Source organism: Symphalangus syndactylus, chromosome 11 (genome assembly GCF_028878055.3).
Source record: "Symphalangus syndactylus isolate Jambi chromosome 11, NHGRI_mSymSyn1-v2.1_pri, whole genome shotgun sequence".
Taxonomy (NCBI): Eukaryota; Metazoa; Chordata; class Mammalia; order Primates; family Hylobatidae; genus Symphalangus; species Symphalangus syndactylus.
In genome coordinates, this window is record NC_072433.2 from 120364749 (window position 1) to 120386293 (window position 21545).

The window sequence follows — 21545 nt, forward strand, 5'->3', positions numbered from 1 at the left end:
TTTCATGCAGAGTTAGGCACCCAATTAAATAAAAATTTAATTTTTTTTTTTTAATTGTAGAGGCAGTTTAACTATGTTGCTTAGGCCAGTCTTGAACTCCTGAGCTCAAGTGATTTCCCCACCTTGGCGTCCTAAAGTGCTGGGATTACAGGCGTGAGACACCGCACCCGGCCACATTCAGCCTTTTATCTGTTTCATAAGAAATGTTGGGTGACTCATGCCTGTAGTCCCAGCACTTTGGGAAGCTCAGGCAGGTAGATCAAATGAGGTCAGGCATTTGAGACCAGTCTAGCCAATGTGGTGAAACCTAGTCTCTACTAAACATACAAAAATTAGCCAGGCATGGTGGCGCTCACCTGTAATCCCAGCTACTCGGGAGGCTGAGGTGGGAGAATCTCTTGAACGCAGGAGGCAGAGGTTGCAGTGAGCAGAGATCGTGCCACTGCACTCCAGCGTGGGCAACAGAGTGAGACTCCATCTCAAAAAAAAAGAAAAGAAAAGAAATATTGCAGTTGGTTATCATTAGTATCAATTAAAACTGCATATGGAAAATTTGACTAACACAAGAGTCCAGTCTTTACAACAGTATAGTGAAGTCTTGAACTACGTGGGAGACTCTGACCCCCACACAGTCAAAAATCTGCATATAACTTTTTTTTTTTTTTTTTTTTTTGAGACAGGGTCTTGCTCTGTCCCCAAGGCTGGAGTGCAGTGGCACAAACATGGCTCACTGCAGCTTTGACCTCCTGGGCTCAAGTGATCCTCCCACCTCAGTCTTTCAAGTAGCTAGGACTACAGGTACACACCACCACTCTTAGCTAATTTTTTTTTGTAATTTTTGTAGAGACAGGCTTTTGCCATGTTGCCTAGGCTGGTCTCAAACTCCTGAGCTCAAGCTGTCTGCCCGCCTCAGCCTCCCAGAGTACTGGAATTACAGGCATGCACCACCACACTCAGCCCTGTGGATAACTTTTGACTCCCCCACAACTTAACTACTAATAGCCTACTGTTGACCAGAAGCCTTACCAATAACATAAACGGTCGATTAAGATGGATTTTGTATGTTATAAATGTATTATATACTGTATTACAATAAGGAGAGAGAAAATGTTATTAAGAAAATGATAAGGAAGTGGCCAGGTGTGGTGGCTCACACCTGTAGTCGTAGCACTTTGGGAGGCTGAGGCCGGGAGACTGTTTGAGCCCAAGGGTTCAAGACCAGCCTAGGCAGCATAGCAAGACCCCATCTCTAATATTAAGAAAAATTTTTTTAATAACATTTAAAAATACATATAAGGAAGAAATATATTTACTGTTCGTTAAGTGGAAGTGGATCGTCATAAAGGTCTTCATCGTGTTCACACTGAGTAGGCGGCGGAGGAGGAGGAGGAGGAGGAGGAGGGGTTGGTCTTGCTGTCTCAGGGTGGCAGAGGCAATAGAAAATCCACATGGAAGTGGAGCCCTGCCATTTGAGCCCATGTTGTTCGAGGGTCAGCTGTTGTTAGATGTGCCACATTAGGAAGTCCAGGCTGGGCGGGCAGGAATCACAGTCACAAATGGGAGAAGCTGTGATGTGCACAATTTAATGCAGAGAAATAAGATTTCAGTGGCAACAGATCTTTTTGATAGAATTTATATAGAAAAGAATTGATCCAAGCCGGGCGCGGTGGCTCACGCCTGTAATCCCAACACTTTGGGAGGCTGAGGCGGGTGGATCACGAGGTCAGGAGATCGAGACCACGGTGAAACCCCGTCTCTACTAAAAATACAAAAAAATTAGCCGGGCGTGGTGGCGGGCGCCTGTAGTCCCAGCTACTCAGAGAGGCTGAGGCAGGAGAATGGCGTGAACCCGGGAGGCGGAGCTTGCAGTGAGCCGAGATTGCGCCACTGCACTCAAGCCTGGGTGACAGAGCAAGACTCCGTCTCAAAAAAAAAAAAACAAAAAAAAAACAACAACAAAAAAAACAACAACAAAAAAAAAAACAACAACAAAAAAAAAAGAATTGATCCATTTGAAAATCATTTTAATGAAAGAATGGAAAAAATTAGAAATAATTCATCTGTGGCTGGGTGCGGTGGCTCACGCCTGTAATCCTAGCACTTTGGGAGGCCGAGACGGGCGGATCACGAGGTCAGGAGATCGAGACCATCCTGGCTAACACGGTGAAACCCCGTCTCTACTAAACAAAATACAAAAAATTAGCCGGGCGTGGTGGCGGGCGCCTGTAGTCCCAGCTACTCGGGAGGCTGAGGCAGGAGAATGGCGTGAACCCAGGAGGCGGAGCTTGCAGTGAGCTGAGATCGCGCCACTGCACTCCAGCCTGGGCGAGACTTCGTCTCAAAAAATAATAATAATAATAATTCATCTGTGTTGTATGGAAAAATGGATCAGGGGATTAGGTTTGCTTAACGGAGTTCAACTCGAAAGATTCTCAAGCAAAATTCTCCAGTATGGGTACAATTCTGTATCAGTTCAAACTCTGGATGTGTAAGCAGTTCACACTGCCTTGGAAATAAGACGGCAGGATCACAATACCCGGTACTGGCCTGGTACCATGAAATGGCTGTTACTCTTGGTGGCATTTGGCTAAGGCTCGTGTGGCATCTGGGAGCACTTTGGAGGGCCACCCCTCAGCTCACACGCATCTCAAAGGACAGTGGCCTTAAGCCACAAGGGAGGCAGAAGGGGCTGTGGGTGAGGGAGAGAGGTGCTACCTGGCATGGGCGGCCGAGGCTGGGAGCTGGGTGAGGGATGAGATTCCTCCTAGGGTGATCCAACCACGTGGCTTAAACGCTGTGAGGCAGAAGGATGTTAAACTGTTATGCAAAGGCTGTTTCCAAGTACCTTGGTTTGATGCCTCCCTACTCTATTGTCCACCACACCCCTCTGAGAAAGGGTCTAAAGAAGATAAAACTCAAGTCAGGTGTCAGTGACCTTGGTTAAACCTTAACGAGGCACATAAGGCAGGGAGAGCCCTAGTGAAAGCTGACAGTCAGTCAAAGGCTGCAATAAAAAGGGCAAATGCCACTGGGCGCAGTGGCTCGTGCCTGTAATCTCAGCACTTTGGGAGGCCGAGGCAGGTGAATCACCTGATGTCAGGAGTTCAAGACTAGAGTAGCCTGGCCAACATAGTGAAACCCCCTCTCTACTAAAAATATAAAAATTAGCCAGGCATCATGGCGGACACCTGTAATCCCAGCTACTTGGGAGGCTGAGGCAGGAGAATCGCTTGAACCCGGGACACAGAGGTTGCAGTGAACTGAGATCGTGCCACTGCACTCCAGCCTGGGCGACAGAGTGATACTTCATCTCAAAAAAAAAAAAAAAGGCAAATGCTCAAAGGAGTCCTTGAAGGAGGACAGGTCTAGGATCTGTTCCGATGGTCATCCTCCACATTGACCCTGACCCCACATGGCTGTCATTCAAGAGTGTCCACATGTACTGTGGATGTACTGGATCTGGAGAAAACATTTCATCCCATTCTCCTCTCTTTCAGGTTTCAAGTGCCCCATTTGCTCCAAGTCTGTGGCTTCTGACGAGATGGAAATGCACTTTATAATGTGTTTGAGCAAACCTCGCCTCTCCTACAACGGTAAGGGCTTGGCCTGCCTCACCAGCCTCCAGAGCATCCGTCGGGGGAGCCGGCCAGTCCTGGGGGGAGCCTCCAGTCGAGGGTGGTTCTAGGCAGTATTTTCACCCTGCCCTCTGGCAGGTGTGCCTGCGTGGTGGTGAGGAAGTGGACTGTTGAGGGAGCCTTGCTGCTCAGGTCAGAGAGGAAGAGGAGCGGGACAAGGAAGGAAGGCCCAGGGGTCAGGTCCGAGGCCTGGGAAGGCTCTCGGGTTGCTCAGTTAGTCCCCTGCCTCTCTGCAACTCAGTTCTGAGGACTTTGGCTGGGAGATGCAGCCATTCCTTCACCCATCACACACTTGACTGTGGAAGGCCCCAAGACAGCCAGATGTCCTCCACGGCTTAGCAGAGGGGCCCAGAGCAAGCACCTGCCCTCCTTGGGGAGGCGGGGGCTGTGTGCTGGTAGCATGCATGGAGTGCTGGGAAGCTGGTCGTCTCCTTGTCACGTTCGAACTCAGACGAACACCTGATTTAGTCCTATGAGTCCACACCAGAGAGCTTGACGAGGGAGTATGTGTGACGTAGAGACGCTCTGGGGATTGAAAATGCAGATGGGACACCTTGCTGCTCCACCCCGGCCATGTTGCCTCGTACCTTGGAGGCTGCCTCAGAGCCGAACAGTAAATACCGCAGTGGGTAGGACCCTGAGGGCAGGGGATTTCAAAACACCCAAGCTAACCTAACAGGACGCCTCTGGGGAACAAAATGACTGTCAACATCTGCCTAGCATGCTGTGCATAAGGCTTTGGAGTCCAAGTGACGGGAGTTCAAATCTCCCTCCACCACTCTGTGTCTACAATCTTGTACAAGTTGCTCAGCTTAGCAGAGCCTCCGTTTTCTGCTCTGTAGAATGTGGACAGCAATACTTGGTTCATAGGATTGTCAGAACTGGGTAAGAGATGGCACATAAAGGCCTTTGGTACAGAGCCTGGCACATGGTCAGTGCTTGGGAAGTTACAGCTGCCATGAAAAGTATGAGACCTCCATAGGTTTCTTTTTGCATTTTTCCAGAGCCCACAGACTTTTCCTCAGTGCTGCTCAGCCCACGCAACTGCTGACCCTCGGTTTTCCATGCTTAGTGTTTAGTCTGGTCTCCAAACCATGTTCATCACAAAATGGCATCTTCCACTAGAACAGGCAGTGGATCTGAGTGTACTCCAACCCTGGTACTGGCCCACCTTCCCAGATTCAAGTCATAGTAGTGGTAGGAAAAAGAGTTCTGGAATTTCTGAGAGCATCTGAGGACTGGATCACTTGCAGTCAGCCCGGCGAGAATGTGTCCTGGGGAGACTCTTCTCTGCCCTGCAGCCTCCTCACTCCCAGAAGGCTCTTTCCCCTACAAAGCATGAGCCTAGGAGGGATCATGGTCTCAGAGCGTTTCCTGGGAAGTAACTGACTAATGTCATCCACTCAGGTCTCCTGAAAACTTCTGTCTTAATTACTTGTTCAGCCAAAAGACTCTGGATGCAGGTGGGCATATTACCCACATGGCTCAGCTCCATGTGTTTGTTAGCCTGTGCTCAGGTGGGAGGACCAGCACGGCCCTCCCCTGGGCATCGTAGCTGTGATATGGGAAGCCCCTTTCCTCCCCAAGGGACAGCGCCTCCTTTCTCCTGGTCTGACTGCTGCGAAGCCTCTGAGTGTGTTGTCACATGTGTTGCAGGCTTCACGTCAGTCCTGTCGCGTGCATGCCGTCAGGACGCTCAGGCTCAGCTTTGTCCCTGTTTGCCGTCTCCGCTTGGGACCAGGGAGGGAGGGGATCCTTCCCTGCGTCTCACAGCCCTCCCCAGCCATGGCCTCAAAAACCCTATTCACTTCTTTCCCACATGTGTGGAGACCTCATGAAGTCCTCCGTTTGTCCTGTGGGTTGCTAGCGCATTCTCTGTAGACACTGCGTTTGTTGTAGGAAGAATACAAAGAAGCCTTAGAGGGGCTCGGCCTGAGAAAACCTGGCTCTCAGGAAGAACTTTGCAAGAGCAGCCATGGAGGACAGAGTGCTCTTGCGCCCCTATACCCTAAATGCAGATTTACCCCCACTGCCCTGTGGAGATCAGGGAAGGTGAGGCTCTCCAGCTCCTCTGCCAGAGAACTGCCTGGGACGCCACCATGTGTCCCCATATCCCCCTCTGTATCAGCACTTGAGTGCCTGGTGCTGTTGGTTCACCCCCCCTACACCCCACCACCGGCAGCCTCACCTAAGGCTACAGAAACCACACCGGGAGCTGGGGCCCCCTTAGAGGAAGGGGAGGTTGGCCAGCCAGCCTGAGGCATGACCACTGCTCCTCTGGTTCTGGTTCTAGTTTTTCCCTTGTCCTGGAATTGAGAGGCAGGCCACCTCCTCAAGGGTGCATGTGTTTCTGTATGTGTGCACGTGTGTGTGTGTGTGTGTGTGAACTAGAGGCTTTACACCTAAGGATCTCTTTTGCAAAAGCCGGTCCTTTACCACTGGAGGCAAAGAGAGGCCAGTTGTCTCCAGTCCTTCCAGTGGACTTTGTCTGAAGGTGGTGAAGTGCTTTGTTCAGAAACAATGGTCCGGCCCTCTGTGGACCCTGTTCATGTGGTATGGACTCCTCATATTCAGTCTTTGTCTTTTCTGAAGACCCTAAACCTTCCAGGTAAGAGGAGAGCATTTGCTTCCGGGGGTGTATGTGGAGTGGGCATCCCCAGGTACACCCAGGGCCTGCTCCAGCTCAGAGAGAGCACAGACCGTGGTCCAAAGCTCAGGAGCTCTGATGTATTCCCCATGATTTGTCATCATCCCAACCTCACCTGCTGCACGTTACCTTTTCTAATTTAAAAAAAGACTTAAGAGTCAGAGGTGTGAGTTCTTGGAATGTTTCTGGAAAGGAGGCGAGGTGGGGCTTTCTTAGAGAGTGAAGAGTTTTCTTATGAAGATTCACTAGAACCCCTGGTCACTCCCCTGAAGACTTCCCATTTACACACACACTTTCTGTGGTTGTTGGCACCAATTGCGGAAATTTTTAGAAAATTTATGATGGTTATGTAAGATGAAATTTAGTTAACCACCAAAGGAAAAAAGTAGAAACCTCCTAAATGAGGCAGATAGAAAGTAGTATTTTTCTTATTATGAGGGTTGGCCTGAGTGGTGGGTTGGAAGGCCTCCAGTAGCTGCCTGCCAGCTTAGAAAAAACACAACTTAGGAAAGGCGAGGCTAGTTTAACTGGTTCAGCCAGTGCCTGGTGCTCTGAGGACAGGCACCTGGCTGGGGAGGTTTGGGAATGTGCTGAGCCTCTGCTGGAGGGGCAGGGAAGGGCGGTTGACCCCAGAGCACCTAATGTTAAACCCCCTGTCCTCTTAAGTACCTTCCTGGAAGGTGAGGATACTGTATAGGAGGGAGGGGGTTCGTTGGTTCGTTTTTGTGGGTGAGATGGAGCAACCTGAATGGGCCTTTTAATTTCTCTCCCTTTCTAACATCTCTGTTTGTGATGCTGAGACTTAGGGACCTTGCCCTAAAGAATACGCACTCAAATTTTGACCCTCGAGTCTCTGGGCTAGCAGAACAAGCGTGGAGGTGGGGGTCTGATTGACGATGCTCTGAACAGAAGAGCATCGTAATCCCGTGGAGTCATGGAGATGACCCGCTGTTGACTGAAAGCTTAGGCGTCCTCAGCCTAGGGAGAATCTGGGGGGCGGCAGGTTCATTTGCCAGCAGCAGCAAGGAGAGCTCCCCTCAGCTGTGTTCTGGGGGGGCAGAAGCCCATGCTCAGCTTCTTACGTCATGATGCCCTCTTCCTCCCCTCTGCCAAAGGCCATTGCCCCCATCTTTAAGGCTGAGATGGTAAATGTCACACAAACTGTCTTTTAAAGGCAAGGGAGGCTGGGTGCAGTGACTGACGTCTGTAATCCCAACACTTTGGGAAGCCGAGATTGCTTGAGCTCAGGAATTTGAAACCAGCCTGGGCAACATAGTGAGACCCCATTTACTAAAAACAAAAAATTTGTCTGACCTGGTGGCAAGCACCTGTAGTCCCAGCTTCTCAGGAGTCCGAGGTGAAAAGATCACTTGAGCCCAGGAGATCGAGGCAGCAGTGAGCTTGATCATGCCACTGCACTCCAGCCTAGGCAACAGAGCTCGACCCTGTCTCAAAAAATAAAATATAAAATAAAAATGTGAGAGGACCTGGCTTCCTGGAAAAGCAGAAATGGCTCCTGCTATAGCCTGCCCTGTGCCTACAGGCACTTCTTTGTCCTGTGTCTCCTCCTCTAAGAGACGCTGTGGTCAGAATGAAAGCACCCTACTCTTTCCCTGCCTGGGGAAACCGGGTGCTGGCCGAGGAGTTTGCCCAGCCTTGCTTGGGGCACTGCCCGGAGCCATTGTTAGATGCTGGATGGGCTGGAGTCAGGCTGGACAGGCTGGAGTCAGACTGCGGAGGTGTCTGTCCTGTTACTCCTACAGGAGGGTGGGCAGCGGCAGGTGACCGCTCACCCAAGGTGTTCAGCTGTTGCTGACCGGCTGCACTGACCGCCAGACTGGCCGTTGCTGGGTGCATGAGGAGCAAAAGCAACGAGGGGAGGCCTGCAGGGCCCTAACACAAGTGGGGAAACCAGAAACAGGTGGCTACAGGAAAGGGGACTGTGGGAGGGAGCTGTAATGGCCTCAGTAGGAAAGTACGAAGTGCTCCAGGCCTGAGCTTTAGTTGGCTGCCCCCACTATCCTCATTGCCGGTGGCCCAGCTCAGCAAAACAATTGCATTGCACTTCAAAGGCCTGGGGAGTTGGATTGGCCACTGCTGGTAGGCTACGCTCTCTGCTCAAGGTCACCCTGTTGCCTGAAGAGCACAGCCCCCCAGATTTCCCAAAAGGGGAGCTGACAAGGCCTGGCATGGGTGGCACTACCCTGTCCTGTCCCTGGCAGACTGGGCCAGCAGCTCTGCATGCTGAAGAGGCAGCAGGACCAGGCACTCCACCGCACCTGGGCTGGAAATGAGGCTGGGGGTGGAACCTGAGCCTGTACGTCATTTGCCAGGGGTTTCCCCTCTGACTCCCACGTTCCTTCTCTCTGGGCCCTTAATGGCCACCAGGCACAAGTGGAGATGGAGAGGTATGTTCCTATGCTCAGCTGCTGCCTCAGAGCTGCACGAGCTTTCCCTCTCAGCCAGGTGCAGATCTATGTCTGCAGCTGTGTGAGCCTCCCCACCCTTCCATACTTCTAGCAGCTCCAGGGTCTCTTGAGGATGTGTTGCCAGACTCTCTGCAGAATACTCGAGCCTGGCATGGTGGAGGGCAGGTGTGTGTGTTTCCTATCTGATCTGTTCACTCAGTGACCAGGTTCCTCCATCCACCTTGGGTCCCCTGCACACACTTCACAGAAAGGGGGAGATGTAAAGTGCCTGTGAGATGAGTGGTGGATTCCAGCCCCAAGGGAAGACACCCTTATGGCCTGGTCTTTTAAGGAAAAGGGGCCAGGTCGCTGGGTGGCAGAAACTTGGGCTTGGGAGTCATCACCACTTAGCAGTTGCATGAGCTTATCCGGAGATCCCCATAGGGGCTTTAGGAGTCATGGTGTGTGTGTCTGAGGAGTTACCTGCGTATAGCTGGCTCAGAGAAGTAAGGCTCTTTTGCTCCTCCTCCTAGATATCTTTGCTTTGACAAATAGCAGCTGTCAGAAGCACTGTGCCTGGATCCCAGGGAGGGAGCAGAAGATGCCACCGCCTCCCTCCCCCAGCCCATCACAGGCATCATCCCTCCCTCCTGTTTCGGCTCCAGGGCCGTGCCCGCCATTCGGGTTTGGTTCCCTGGTCTGGTTAGAGGGACAGGCACTGACACCATCCCCAGCCAGGCCAAACACACTTCCAAGCTCCCCCTTGGGCAGGGACATTGGCTGACTTTGTACAGTGGTGTCAGGAAACTTGGGAGGTGCTTGAGAGGTAGCAAGAAAAGGGCAGAACCCAGATGGCAGAAAGTTTGGCTTCGTTCCTGTGTTCTTATCCCGCAGCATTTGTTGAACCCCTTCTCTAGGGGCCTGGAGATACCAGGGGACATGTGAGTCCATCTGCAGCGGAGTCTCAGTTTGTGTGGCCCAGGAGCCTGGGTTTTGTGCTGCGAGGCCCCCGCCATGGCTTTTCTCTGACTGCGGGCAACAGGTTCATGTCAGATGCTTCTGGAAGTCTTGTAGGAACCAGTTGATAGCCAAGCATCAGCTTCAGCCATTTCCACTTCCCTGCTAGGATCTCAGGGACATCTAGAGGCCACTAACTCCCGCAACCCCAGGGGTGGGGACAGGAAGTTGTACTCAGCCCACTCCAACCTGTTGCTGGGTTTGTGTGCCTCCTGCCTTCTGCCGTGGAAGAATGCTGCTCTCTGGGCACTGGGCTCTGTGTGGGCACTGCTGGCTTCCCCATGCTGTCTGAGTCAAAGCCCCTGACTCCTTCCTATTGCCAGGGACCTCCAGGTGGCCTTTTGCAGCCAGTGGCTCTTGGTCCCAGTGAAATGTGCTCCCTGCCATGTGCCAGCCTGGATGGGGTGCCTGCACATTTTAGTTCTTCCCACCAGTGCTGCAGACTCAGGCCAGCTGGTAAAGGCACAACACTGCACTGTGCATAAAACCGCCTTGTGGAGTGGTGAGGAAAGGCTGCCTCTAACCTTCCTGTGCTCAAGTCTGAGTCCTTTAGTGCACAGGCCTTCCGCCCCAGGACAAGAAGAATCGCCCTCGCGCCCCCTTCCGCTTCCTTTTCCGCTAGTGAGGTTCGGTGCAAAAAGAGAGTCAAGTCCAGTCTTGTTATAAAGTGCCTAAGCCTTATCCTCATACCTGCCTCTCCCTTCCCTGAATCCATCACCACCTGGGGGGCGATGAGGGAGACCACATGTGCCCTCCTGGAGCTGACACAGATGGGGAGAGAACACACCTGGTGTGGGAAGCTGTATGGGACCCAGAGAATTCTAACTAGTCCCTTGGGCTCACAGTTGAGTTACCAATCAGTAGGAGAAAATGCAAAGATAAACTACTTAGGAATCAGTAATTGCCGTGTTCCCAGGAAATCCTCCTTAAGTATGGAGGGGAAGGAATGCTTTAGAGGAAACTAAGGGCTGTAGCCCATATGCTCATGTCATAGAGGAGGTGTCTAAGACAAAGAGAGTGGGGAATACATGTCCAAGAATGTCTGCAGGACGACTGTGCTCTCACGAAGCTGTGCTGTTTTTCCTCCCATCTCTGTTGAAGTTTTTCCCTCTGTTTTATTATGAAAAATGTCAAACACACAGCAAAGTTTTTGTTTTTTTGAGACAGAGTCTCGTTCTGTCACCCAGGCTGGAATGCAGTGGCACAATCTTGGCTCACTGTAATCTCTGCCTCCTGGGTTCAAATGATTCTCCTGCCTCAGCCTCCCAAGTAGCTGGGACTACAGGTGCGTGCCACCATGCCAGGCTAACTTTTGGTTTTTTAGTAGAGACAGACTTTCACCATGTTGGCCAGGCTGGTCTCGAACTCCTGACCTCAGGTGATCCATCTGCCTCAGCCTCCCAGAATGCTGGAATTACAGGCATGAGCCACTGCACCTGGTGTACGGCAAAGCTGAAAGCGTTGTATAGAGAACACCCCTATTGCCGTGCGCAGTGACTCACGCCTGTAATCTCAGCACTTTGGAAGGCCGAGGTAGGTGGATCACGAGGTCAAGAGATCAAGACCATCCTGGCCAACATGATGAGATCCCCGTCTCTACTAAAAACACAAAAATTAGCCAGGTGTGGTGGCGTGTACCTGTAGTCCCAGCTACTCAGGAGGCTGAGGCAGGAGAAACTCTTGAGGCGGAGGTTGCAGTGAGCTGAGATCGTGCCACTGCACTCCAGCCTGGCGATAGAGCGAGACTCCATGTCAAAAAAAAAAAAAAAGAGAGAACGCCCCTATTACACAGCACACGCACCACCTGGAGTCTGCAGTGTACTAGACCTGTTTATCCATCCACCAACCCATCTTACCCTTCTGATGCATTTCAGAGTAAAATGCAAACACCAGTATACTTCCCTATCAGAAATACATAAAAGGATTTTTCTCCAAGTCCTCCTTTCCTCTACCACTATGAAAGTGTGTGCATCCTTCCAGACTTTGATCTGTGCCTACACACGCATTTGAATATGTATGGTAGCTAGTGCATTCAAGCAGGGGGATCACGCCCATGTGTTCATCCACTACTTGCCATGTTTGGAGTCTGAGCGGACAGACACTCCAGCAGCAGACTCTGTGCCATCTCCCTTCTCAGTTTGTGTCACCCTTTCAGGTGGGTCCTCGGGCTAGCCAGATGTTCCAGACAGAAAATGACCACAAGTTGTCCTGGTGGCCAGGAAGGTGAGAGTGACTTCTCTCGCAACTCCTGTGCCTGGGGACTTAAGGATCGAATCGGTTCCATTTTATGCTTTTTCCTTGGGGTTCCTGGTGGGGGGCTTTGAGGAGTGGAAGCAGTAGCCTTCTGGGCCCTGAAGAATCTTCATTTTATGGGCCCCAGGTGTTTGCCTTTCTACCAAAATAATAAGAGAACACAAAGAAACAGCAATGGGAAGGCCTCTTAAGCAGAGGGTCGCAGTCGCAGCCCCACAACGCACAGGCCCTCTCACGAGGTGTGTGACTTCCTTGGGGTTCCGGATCCTCATTCGCAAAATGAGAATAACAACGGGTGCCCTGCCCAGCTTGGAAGATGGTGAGGCTCAAAGGAAAACACGCACACGTGTTTGTCATTGGCAGTGTTCAGGACAGTTAAGCTCTTTTAGTGATGGAGACGGGATCCTGCCACAAGCTCTGCCTTCTTCACAGCTGAGACACTACTCTCCTGATATTTCCCCTGTGGCTTGGAGAACTTCCGGGTTGCCTTTTGTTCACGTCGCCTCTTTTCACCTGCCCTTCAAATATTCACGTCAGCCTGGGTTTGTCTTCTGCCTTCTTTGGATTTTGGTCTGAACTTTCTCCCTGGACTGCCTCTTTATCCCACATCCATGCCTGGCACCCATGTCTCTGTTCCAAACCTCAGCTCTAGGCTTCAGCAGCCTCCTGGAGGTCTCCATCAACTGGCCGGGCCTCCTCCCACCCAACTCAGAATCCATCCCTTCCTTCTCATGCTTTCCTCCTGGGCGCCTTCCCTTAGTGCAGGCCCCTGCTGTGTGCCCCACTGCCCCCATCGGCACACGCAGGGCTGCTGCGCACTCCTTGTTGTTGGCCCCAGACACCACAGCAGAACACAAGGCTATTCCCTGTGCCCAGAATCTCCCGTCCCCACTCCAGCTTCATCCATCCTCAACCTTCTCCAAAGCCTTCCCGGATCAACCCCTACCCTGATGAGGTCTTCTTCCCCATACCCTCGGCCCTGGGCCTGCGCGTGAGAAGATGTCCTGGAAGTCCTCATGCTGTGCCTTTTGGTTTCCTTGTTCAGCATCCCTGCTAGTCTGTGAGCTGCTTGAATCCCGAGATCATGGCTATTCACTGTTGCCGACAAGCAGAATGTCACAGGACTTAATAAAAACCACTGGGTTCCCCTGGGTGCAAGTAGCTTCCTTCTGTTCCTTCTTTTTGGGATGGTGAGTGGGGTCATTTTTGTTTCTTTCTTTTTAAACATTGAGATGAAATTCACCATAAAATTAACCATTTTTATATGTGCAATTTAATAGCATTTAGGACATTCACAGCCCCCATCTTTATCTGGTTCTAAACACTTCATCACCCCAAAAGAAAACCTCTGGTGTGATTCCACTTACATGAGGTAGCTAAAATACTCAAACTCATAGAAGCAGAAAGTAGACTAGTGGCGGCCAGGGGCTGGGTGGGGGGAAGGGGAGTGGTGGATTAATGGGTATAACATTTTAGTTATGCACGATGAGTAAGTTCTAGACATCTGCCGTACAACATAGTGGCTACAGTTGACAATACTGTATTGTACACTTGAAGATTTGTTAAGAGGATAGAGCATATGTTAGTCTTACCACAATAAAATAAAGTTTTTAAAAGGGGAAAAACAGGTCGGGCCTGGTGGCTCATGCCTGTAATCCCAGCACTTTGGGAGGCCAAGATGGGCAGATCACGAGGTCAGGAGTTCGAGACCAGCCCGGCCAACATGGTGAAACCGTCTCTACTAAAAATACAGAAACTAGCCAGGCGTGGTGGTGGGCACCTGTAATCCCAGCTACTCAGGAGGCTGAGACAGGAGAATCACTTGAACCCAGGAGGCGAGGGTTGCAGTGAGCTGAGATAGTGCCACTGCACTCCAGTCTGGGCAACAGAGTGAGACTCCATCTCAAATAAAAGCGGGGTGGGGGGCGGAACAAAACCCCCTACCCATTAAGCAGTCACTCCCCATTTCCCCCGTCCCCAATCCTGATCTCCTTTCTCTATGGATGTATCTATTCTGGACATTTCATATAAATGGGTTCATACAATAGGTGGCTTCTTTTACTTTGTGTAATATTGTTGACGTTTATCCATGTTGTAGCGTGTGGTGGTTCTTCCTTTTCTTGGCTGAGTAATATTCTCTCGTGTGGATACATCATCTTTTGTTTATCCGTTGCGCAGTTTGTAGACACTGGGTTGTTTCCACCTTTGGGCTGTTTGCTGCTGTGAACCTCCGTGCACAAAGATTTTCTTGGGGACCTGTTTCTTCCTCTCATTCTTGCCTCCTACCACTTTCCCCATTACCATATTTTTCTAAACCAGCCATCAGCGCACCGGCTACGTGTGTGTTTAGGAAAGCATCTGTGGAGGGAAACAGCTTGCCTCATGCTGCCCCTGCTTCCTGTCTACCCTTCTCCAAGCCTGTTTCATCCGCTGTCACCTAGGCTTTTGGTTAATCACGTGTTGGGATTAATCCCATTTTGTCTTTGGGTAATTAACGTGTGATGTCCACGCATTATCTCCACGGTGAAAGTCTTAAGGTCAAGGTCCCTCTTGGGGTTCTGTGTCCCCTGCAGAGCCAGGCACAGCTTGGGGCAGCTAAGCAGTCCCCTAGTTCCTAGGCCCTCGCTTGCCCCGTGCCACCTGTCCACTGATGACTAACCCTCTTGCACTCTCCCCTGTCCCCCTTGCAGATGATGTGCTGACTAAAGATGCGGGTGAGTGTGTGATCTGCCTGGAGGAGCTGCTGCAGGGGGACACGATAGCCAGGCTGCCCTGCCTGTGCATCTATCACAAAAGGTAGGAGGGGTTGGCAAGGTAGCTCAGTGCACCCCACCTCCCAGAGGGGCAGACCCCCATCTCCAGCCATTCTGTCTCCTTTGGTTATGGGATGACCTCTCCCCCGAACTCTCGCTCCGAGTGGGTAAGGGCAGAGGCCGTCAGACAGGTGTTCACTGTGCCGGCGGGAAGGTGCGAGCATCCCAAGCGCAGGGCAGAGTTGAGTTGCCAGAGGTGTGCTCTGGTTTGAGGGCTCAGGTGGTAGGAGCTGATGGGGAGACCCGTAGAGCCTCACAGGGTGGAGGAGCTTAGGATCCCACCGGGAAGGTTGTCTGTCTGTCTGTCTCCCTGCCTCTTCTTCCTCTACGGGCCCCTCTGCTCCACAGGGGGAGAACATCAATCTGTGCGAGGAAGGCCAGGCGGAGGGTGTACCCATTGCCTTGCACTGGCCGCCTCCCTAGAGGGCCAGGAGGCAGGAAGAGCCATTTCCCGTGGCGCCACAGCACTGGGCGCAGTTAAAAGTAGCAGGGCCCAGATATGCCCTTGGACTCCAGTGTGAGCCTCGTCCTTGTTTCCAGCTGGAAGGAAGGCACTCTCTTGCCCAAGACAGGACACTGTGCTGCCTGTGGCCAGCATCTGCTGAATCCTCGAGCCCAGAGCTTCTTCCTGACACTCAGGCCTTTCAAAGCCTGACTCTCAGGGCCACTGCTGCACAGGGTGACAACTGGGCATGGCACACAGCGTGGCTGGTGCAGAGGAGGCTCAAGGCTGGCCTGGGAGAGATTCTTGGTCTAGCTCCCAGCACGGAGCCTTGCTTGTGTCCCAGGGAGGCACTAACCAGAACCAGGAAAGGACATCTTTGGCCCTCGGGGAGAATTATGCAAATTATCTGTCTGCTCCCTGTCTTTGAAAATGCCCAGATGTTGGTTTACAAATCAGGAAGCTGTCTTGGGGCAATCTCTGTTCCCTCTTTGATGCAGAGAGCCTTTCTCTGTAAACACTGGAGACCAGGGCTTCACTGCCAGGCTCCCCTCCCGCCTCTTGCAGGAAGGACTAGATGCTGCTGATCAGCTGATCAAGGCTGAGCAGGGTAGAGCTTGGGGCTCTCCTAAGAGGTCACCCACTGGGAGGGAGCCTCACGGCTGTTCTTTTGAGCCAGGAAGGAGCTCTTTCAGGACCGTGGCACCCAGAGCCGTGGCCGTCCTGCCATGCCATTGTTCCCACTTCCATGCCCTTGGAGTCTTGGAGACAGCTGACTAGCTGCCCTGAGGGGTCCACCGCTCTCACCTTCTCACTGGTGGCTGCTGCCATCCTCTTGGGCTCTGTGCACAGAAAGCTTTGGTCCTTCTGAAGGCCACTCTGCCCCTTCCTGCAGCACCAGATCCCCCTGAGCTGGTAGCCACCACTGCTGCCTCCAGCTGGGCCAAGACTAGTCTTGGTGTTTGCCCTTCTTCCTGCTTCAGAAAGTAAGGATATCTGGCGACATGACTGTGTTTCCCTGGGGTCCTTTCAGAAGAGACTTAGGAAGCTCCTGCTCAGGAATCTGGCCCTTTGAAAGAGCCCCTTCAAAGCAGCCTGGGCAGCAGGTAACGTGGTTTCCCTTGCGGCCCCTCCCCCCAGCTGCATAGACTCGTGGTTTGAAGTGAACAGATCTTGTCCGGAACACCCTGCGGACTGACCTGCGGGCTTGCTTGCTGACTCCTCTCAAAGGTGAGCCCGCGTTTGGGGGTGCTCTGGGCTCAAGGCTTGGGGTCAGATCACTTTGGGGGCCTGCAGTTTAGGGAGCCGGGCTGCCCTTATGCCACTGACAAGAAAGCAGGAGCAGAGGGAAGGAGCACCTTATCAGTGAGCAGTTAGTCATCCAGAAATGATTTTCCCTGGGAAGGGCAAGAGACACAAAGCAACATGGACAGTTACGAAGAACAGGCTCAGAAGAGTTAGGATCAGTTGGGGAAGAGACCAGTACAATCTACATTCCTAAAGAAAGTTCAGGAATATCCCCTGGGAATGTGCACGGGCAGGAAAAGGAGCCTGAGCGCTGGGTTTGTGCCTGACTTGGCCTCATCCTCGCTCACCTCTGAGTCTCCGCCTCTTCTCTGGTAACGGGGATAATCTCGCTCCCTGTTGCCGTAAGGACATTGCACTTACTAAACAGCCATGGGTGGTGCATTGTTCCCTGCAAAGTGCTGATCAGCGATCATTTGACCACTGCTTCTTCCAATGCCGCTTCCAGATGAATCTGAGGCCTCCAGGCCAGACTCAATCCCTCCATCCCACAGCACTGGGTGCTGACTCCACACATCCCCCTGGCTTACCGCTGGGTCTGGCCTCCCCATTTCTCCCCCAGGGGTACCCCGCTTGCTGCCAACCATCCACCCCTGACCCCCATCTCACCTGTCCCTTCCAAGTTCTGGGCTGGCATTTTCCTTTTTCTGGCAAACAAGTAGACAAAACCCCCATAAAAACCAAAAGCCCAACTCCATCTCACAGCCAAAGGTTTTGGGGCCTCTTTTCTTCCCCCCTCCCTTTCTCTCTTGTATTTTCTTTTGTTAGGTTTATTGTATTTATTCCAAGTAAACTCCCAGAACAGCTGATGATGTCAGACAAATCAGGGACATTTGCTCTTTTTACCTCCACCTCAAAAACTGATGACAAGGGGAGAAGAAAGAGCCAGGGGGAGAGTGAGGCAGGGGAGTAGAACCTGCCCAGGCACGTGGCTGCAAATTCCCCGTGTGCTGTTTGGCTTCTGGGGTCCTGTGTAGATGCCCCAGCCCCGCCTGCCCTCTTGGGATGCAGCTGCCCTGGGATGAGCAGCCAGCCCTCAGCCCGACGGAGCACCACTTATTTATTACGGTCCACACAGGGACAGAGAGCCCCTGCTCCAGGGAGGAGGCTCACCGGACCCTGGGGCAGAGCTGAGCTTGGGACACCAGCGGGAACAGGGCACCCCTTCTGCACTGACTTCCAGATCATGGTTCTCCCTTCCTCCCTGAGGACACCAAATTGGATGAGAGCAAGTTTGAGAGAAGAATGAATCAACTGCTATCCTTCCCTCACCCCTCAGCCCAGGAGGGAAAGGGCATTTTCTTTTTCATCTTTGAAAGGCATTGTGGGTCTGTCTTTAAAGTGTTTACAAAAAAAAAAATTATATAAAAAAAAAGTCTAGTGTCGACTGGTGTTTTCCCTCGTGATGTTTACAGCTTGCTGTTTGCTGCCCAGCCATAACCCACTCAGTGACAGACGAACACAGCTAAGCCCTCGCTGCCAGCCTTCTGAGGGCGGGCGGGCACACAGTCTCTTCCCCTGCCCCAACTGGCCCTCTCCACCACCAACTTCTCTACTTTGGGTTTTTTTTTTTCCCTCTTTTTCTGGCTGGTTTTTTGCTCTTTTCTCCCCTTGAGACCCTAGTATCTTGACTTCATTGCCAAAAAACAACCCATTGAGAACTTTCTTCCTACTGATCCCATCTCTTTTCCCTTCTTTCCTCCTGGTTCCGGTCAGTTCAGAGGATTTAACAATCACAAGTGTCCTGCAAAAATGCCTGAACATTATTCTTGGGCCCTCGTGGATGTTTTCCCAGAAAACTTAAACAAAAAAAGACTTACTAAGAAATATGTACAGCTACCCCTGTTTTCAGGCTCTATGTTTGGGAACATTTTAGCCATTGATGTTCACACGTGGCATCAGCCCATGCAAGATAGGTTTCTGTATTTATATATTAAAATACAAAAAAAAAAAAACTTACAAAATGTTTAAAAAAATGTTCAAAGCTTGGGAGAAAAGCTTTCTTCATTAGTCAAAGTGTTTTGATATGGTATTAAAATGTCTAATAAAAGATGGCACTGTGTGATTTTATTTTAATGAAGTGTTATACAATCAAGAAATGGGGGCAAGGGCCTGCCCACCACTCCCTCACCTACCTCCTTAGCATTCCTTCAGGCTGCTACTCGGGGCTCCAGGTGTGTGAATTGGTCCTCAGACAGTCAGGCCTGGGTGGAGGGAGAGTGGCAAGTCAGGCATGCCTCCTACAAGCTTCCTAACCTCTTAAGCATCATGGAACCAGTCAGCCCTCCTCTGTGGAGTCATTGTGCCGGACCTTTGAAAAGATCTGCAGGGGCCAAGATGTTGCAGCCACCAGAGGCTGCAAGGATGTGGGTTCTTCCAAGTGTGGGCCCAGCCCCCCTCCTTCCAGCCTTTGCTCCCCATCCCACGTTCCACTCGCCCTGCCTGTTGTTCAGTTTGCGTCTCAGTGCTGACTCATGGGCATGCTTCATTGAGGCCCAGGAAGAGGCCCTGGTTTGGGGCCGTGCCAGCTCAGAGCCCTTGAACCAGAACCAACTGCTCAGGCTCACAAAAGTTGGCAAAATGCGGGCTGGGCGGGCAGCTCGGGGCAGGGAGCAGCAGTGCAGGCCTGGCCTGTGTCCCCATGCCCAGCGGGCTCCCGGAGCAGCATTCCAGAGCCTCCTGCAGAGCCAGCGAAGGAAAGCTCTGGAGGGAGACGACTCCACCGCCTCTCTGCTCTGACCGTTCTCAGGCCCGCCTGATGTGCTGGACCATCCCCGTGCTGCCACAGCTCCTGGCTCCGCAGTCACCCTCCACCAGATGCTTCCAGAAGCACCTACTTTGTGCAAGGGCATTCACAACAGGCCAGTGGGCAAACGTGAGCCAGGGCCAGTGGAGAAACACTAAAGAAGACTCGGTGGTTCAGAGCCTGGGCCTCAGCGTGGGACCCGTCTGGGGTGAAGACCTTGGGGCTGTTGTGAGTCAGCGGCAGGAACGTGGGCTCTAGACTGTGCATTCAGGCTCTCCTACTTGGCAGAATGATCTTGGGGAAACGACTTCATCTGAACTTCAGATTTTTCACATGTGAAGCGGGGACAAAACCATGCAGCTCAGAGGTCCCTGTGGGGGCTGGGGGAGCTGCCCTGCAGGTCCTGGCACATGCACAGCAGGCTCCCCATAGCTTTGTCACCACAAAGGGCACTGTTCTATTCACAGCACCTCCTGCTTCTGCCTGGCAACTGTGTCTCCCTGTGCTATATTTAATTCCACCAGCAAAGCTGGCGAGGCAGGGCCCAGCCCTGAAGGAGATCTCCTTGCCTGACCCCTGGACCTGGAAATGGAGGCTTCATGTGCCCACCTTGGCGGCTTAAGCCTGCTGCTTTGGCGGTGCCATGGGTGAGCCGAGCAGCTGTGAGTTGGGTGGGGCAGGGCTGTAGCCCACGCCGGGTGCTATTCCAGGCTCTAGGGGCTGGTGCTCATCCCCACCCCCAGCGACTTCAGTCCTACCTGGCACGCTGCAGCCCTCTGCCGGCTGTGGTGTCCTCTCAATTCGGACCCAGGTTGCCTGCTCTTGTGGGGGTGGGATTGGGGCTGTCTGTGCTTCCCAGGTGGAGCTCATGTTTGTGATCCTCTATCCGGACAGCTCTCCAGAATCCTGTGTTGCCCCTGTTCTGCCTTTCTGGGATGGGAGAGAACGTGAGGGAGCCGGCGAGCAGGTTCTACCCTCTCTGCTAAGGGCCTAGCACACTTTGATGAGGTTCCTGGACATGAGACCCTCACAAAGACCAACCATTCCGCCAATAGCCATTTAATGGTACTGAAGTTCATGGGAAAATGTCCTCATTCTTAGAAGATAGATGCTGGATTATATAGGTGAATGCCTTCAAGAAATGTGTAATTTAATTCCAAATGGTTCCCCCCAAAACACACAAAGCAAATAAGGCCAAAATGTTCATTGTTGAATCTGCAGTGGCTGGTATTTCAGTGAACAGTGTACTCGTTCTTTCAACTTTTCTGTATGTTTGGAATTTTTCTTAATAAAAGATTGTGGGAAATGGTCATTTGCTGAGCGCCTCCTAGTTGCCAGGCACTGGAGGGCGCATCAAAGAAGAGTCCTACCCAGGAGGGAGAGCGCAGCTGCTGCACGATTCTCGCCTGGAAGGGTGGGTGGCTGGCTGGCTGGCTGGCTGGAAGGGGAGGGGCAAGAGGGCTGTCTCGGTGATGAGCACACGTGTGCTAGGGTGGTTTGGGGAGAGGGCTGAGATTTGTCACCAGTCAGCCCTTGGCACGGTCTCTGCTCCCCACCAGGGCAGTACAGGGCAGAAACGTTACAGAGGAGTAGCCTCCAGGCTCAGGTTGGTGTAACTGCTGTCGGCCGGAGCCCAGTGTTAGAACGGAGGAGGAGTTCCAAGAACTGCAGTTGGACTGAGGCGTCTCAGCGCAGCTGCCTCTGCCTAAAGCCTAGCAGCCTGCCTGAGCACTGAACAGCTGATGGGAGGAGGAGGAGGAGGAGAGGGGCGGAGGCCAGGGAGGGCATGGGGTGTGACATGCCCCTTTCCAAAAAGGACGGAAGGCTAGAGGGGCAAGGAAGATGAGACAGCACTGCAGGTTCCTGGGACCTGCGGGGGGTGGAGGACTTAGCTTGGCTTCCAGGCTGCCAGGCCTTACCTGACCCTAGGAGGAGGTTTGCCCAGGGCTGAGCGCTGCAGGCCCTGGGCAGAAGAGTCCTGAGCCGCAGATGCCGCGTGGTTTCTGAGCTTCGTGATTTCGGGCGCCCTCCTGTGGGCTTAGGGGGAACAACTGCCAAAGTCTCAAGACAGGGGCTCCAGCCCAAGACAGGGGCAGGCCCTCGGGTGGACAGACCTTGAGGGCAAAACAGCTGGTGGTACATCACCCATGAAGAGGTGGGTGCGAAAATAGTTTCATCTCTGCTTCTAAAGACGTGGCAGCTGCTGAGGAACACATTGTGTTCAGAGGCCCGGTTCAGGCCCAGTTGGGGAGCCCATCCTAAGTGACATGTGCCGTGGG

At 52.4% G+C, this 21545-nt stretch overlaps 1 protein-coding gene across 2 annotated transcripts in view; it reads left to right on the top strand.

The window, feature by feature from the left end:
- The window catches only part of ZNRF1 (zinc and ring finger 1), a 108140-nt gene extending 87562 nt beyond the window's left edge, over positions 1-20578 (top strand). The window contains exons 2-5 of one of the 2 annotated variants that reach the window (XM_055299509.1): positions 3498-3593; positions 14651-14756; positions 16356-16445; positions 17599-20578. In XM_055299509.1, coding sequence (XP_055155484.1) covers positions 3498-3593; positions 14651-14756; positions 16356-16413 — 260 coding nt within the window. In that variant the 3' untranslated portion in view covers positions 16414-16445; positions 17599-20578. The remainder of the gene's footprint in view (positions 1-3497; positions 3594-14650; positions 14757-16355; positions 16446-17598) is intronic. The other variant, XM_063612459.1, reaches the window with a different exon arrangement.
- Positions 20579-21545: the final 967 nt, after the last annotated feature.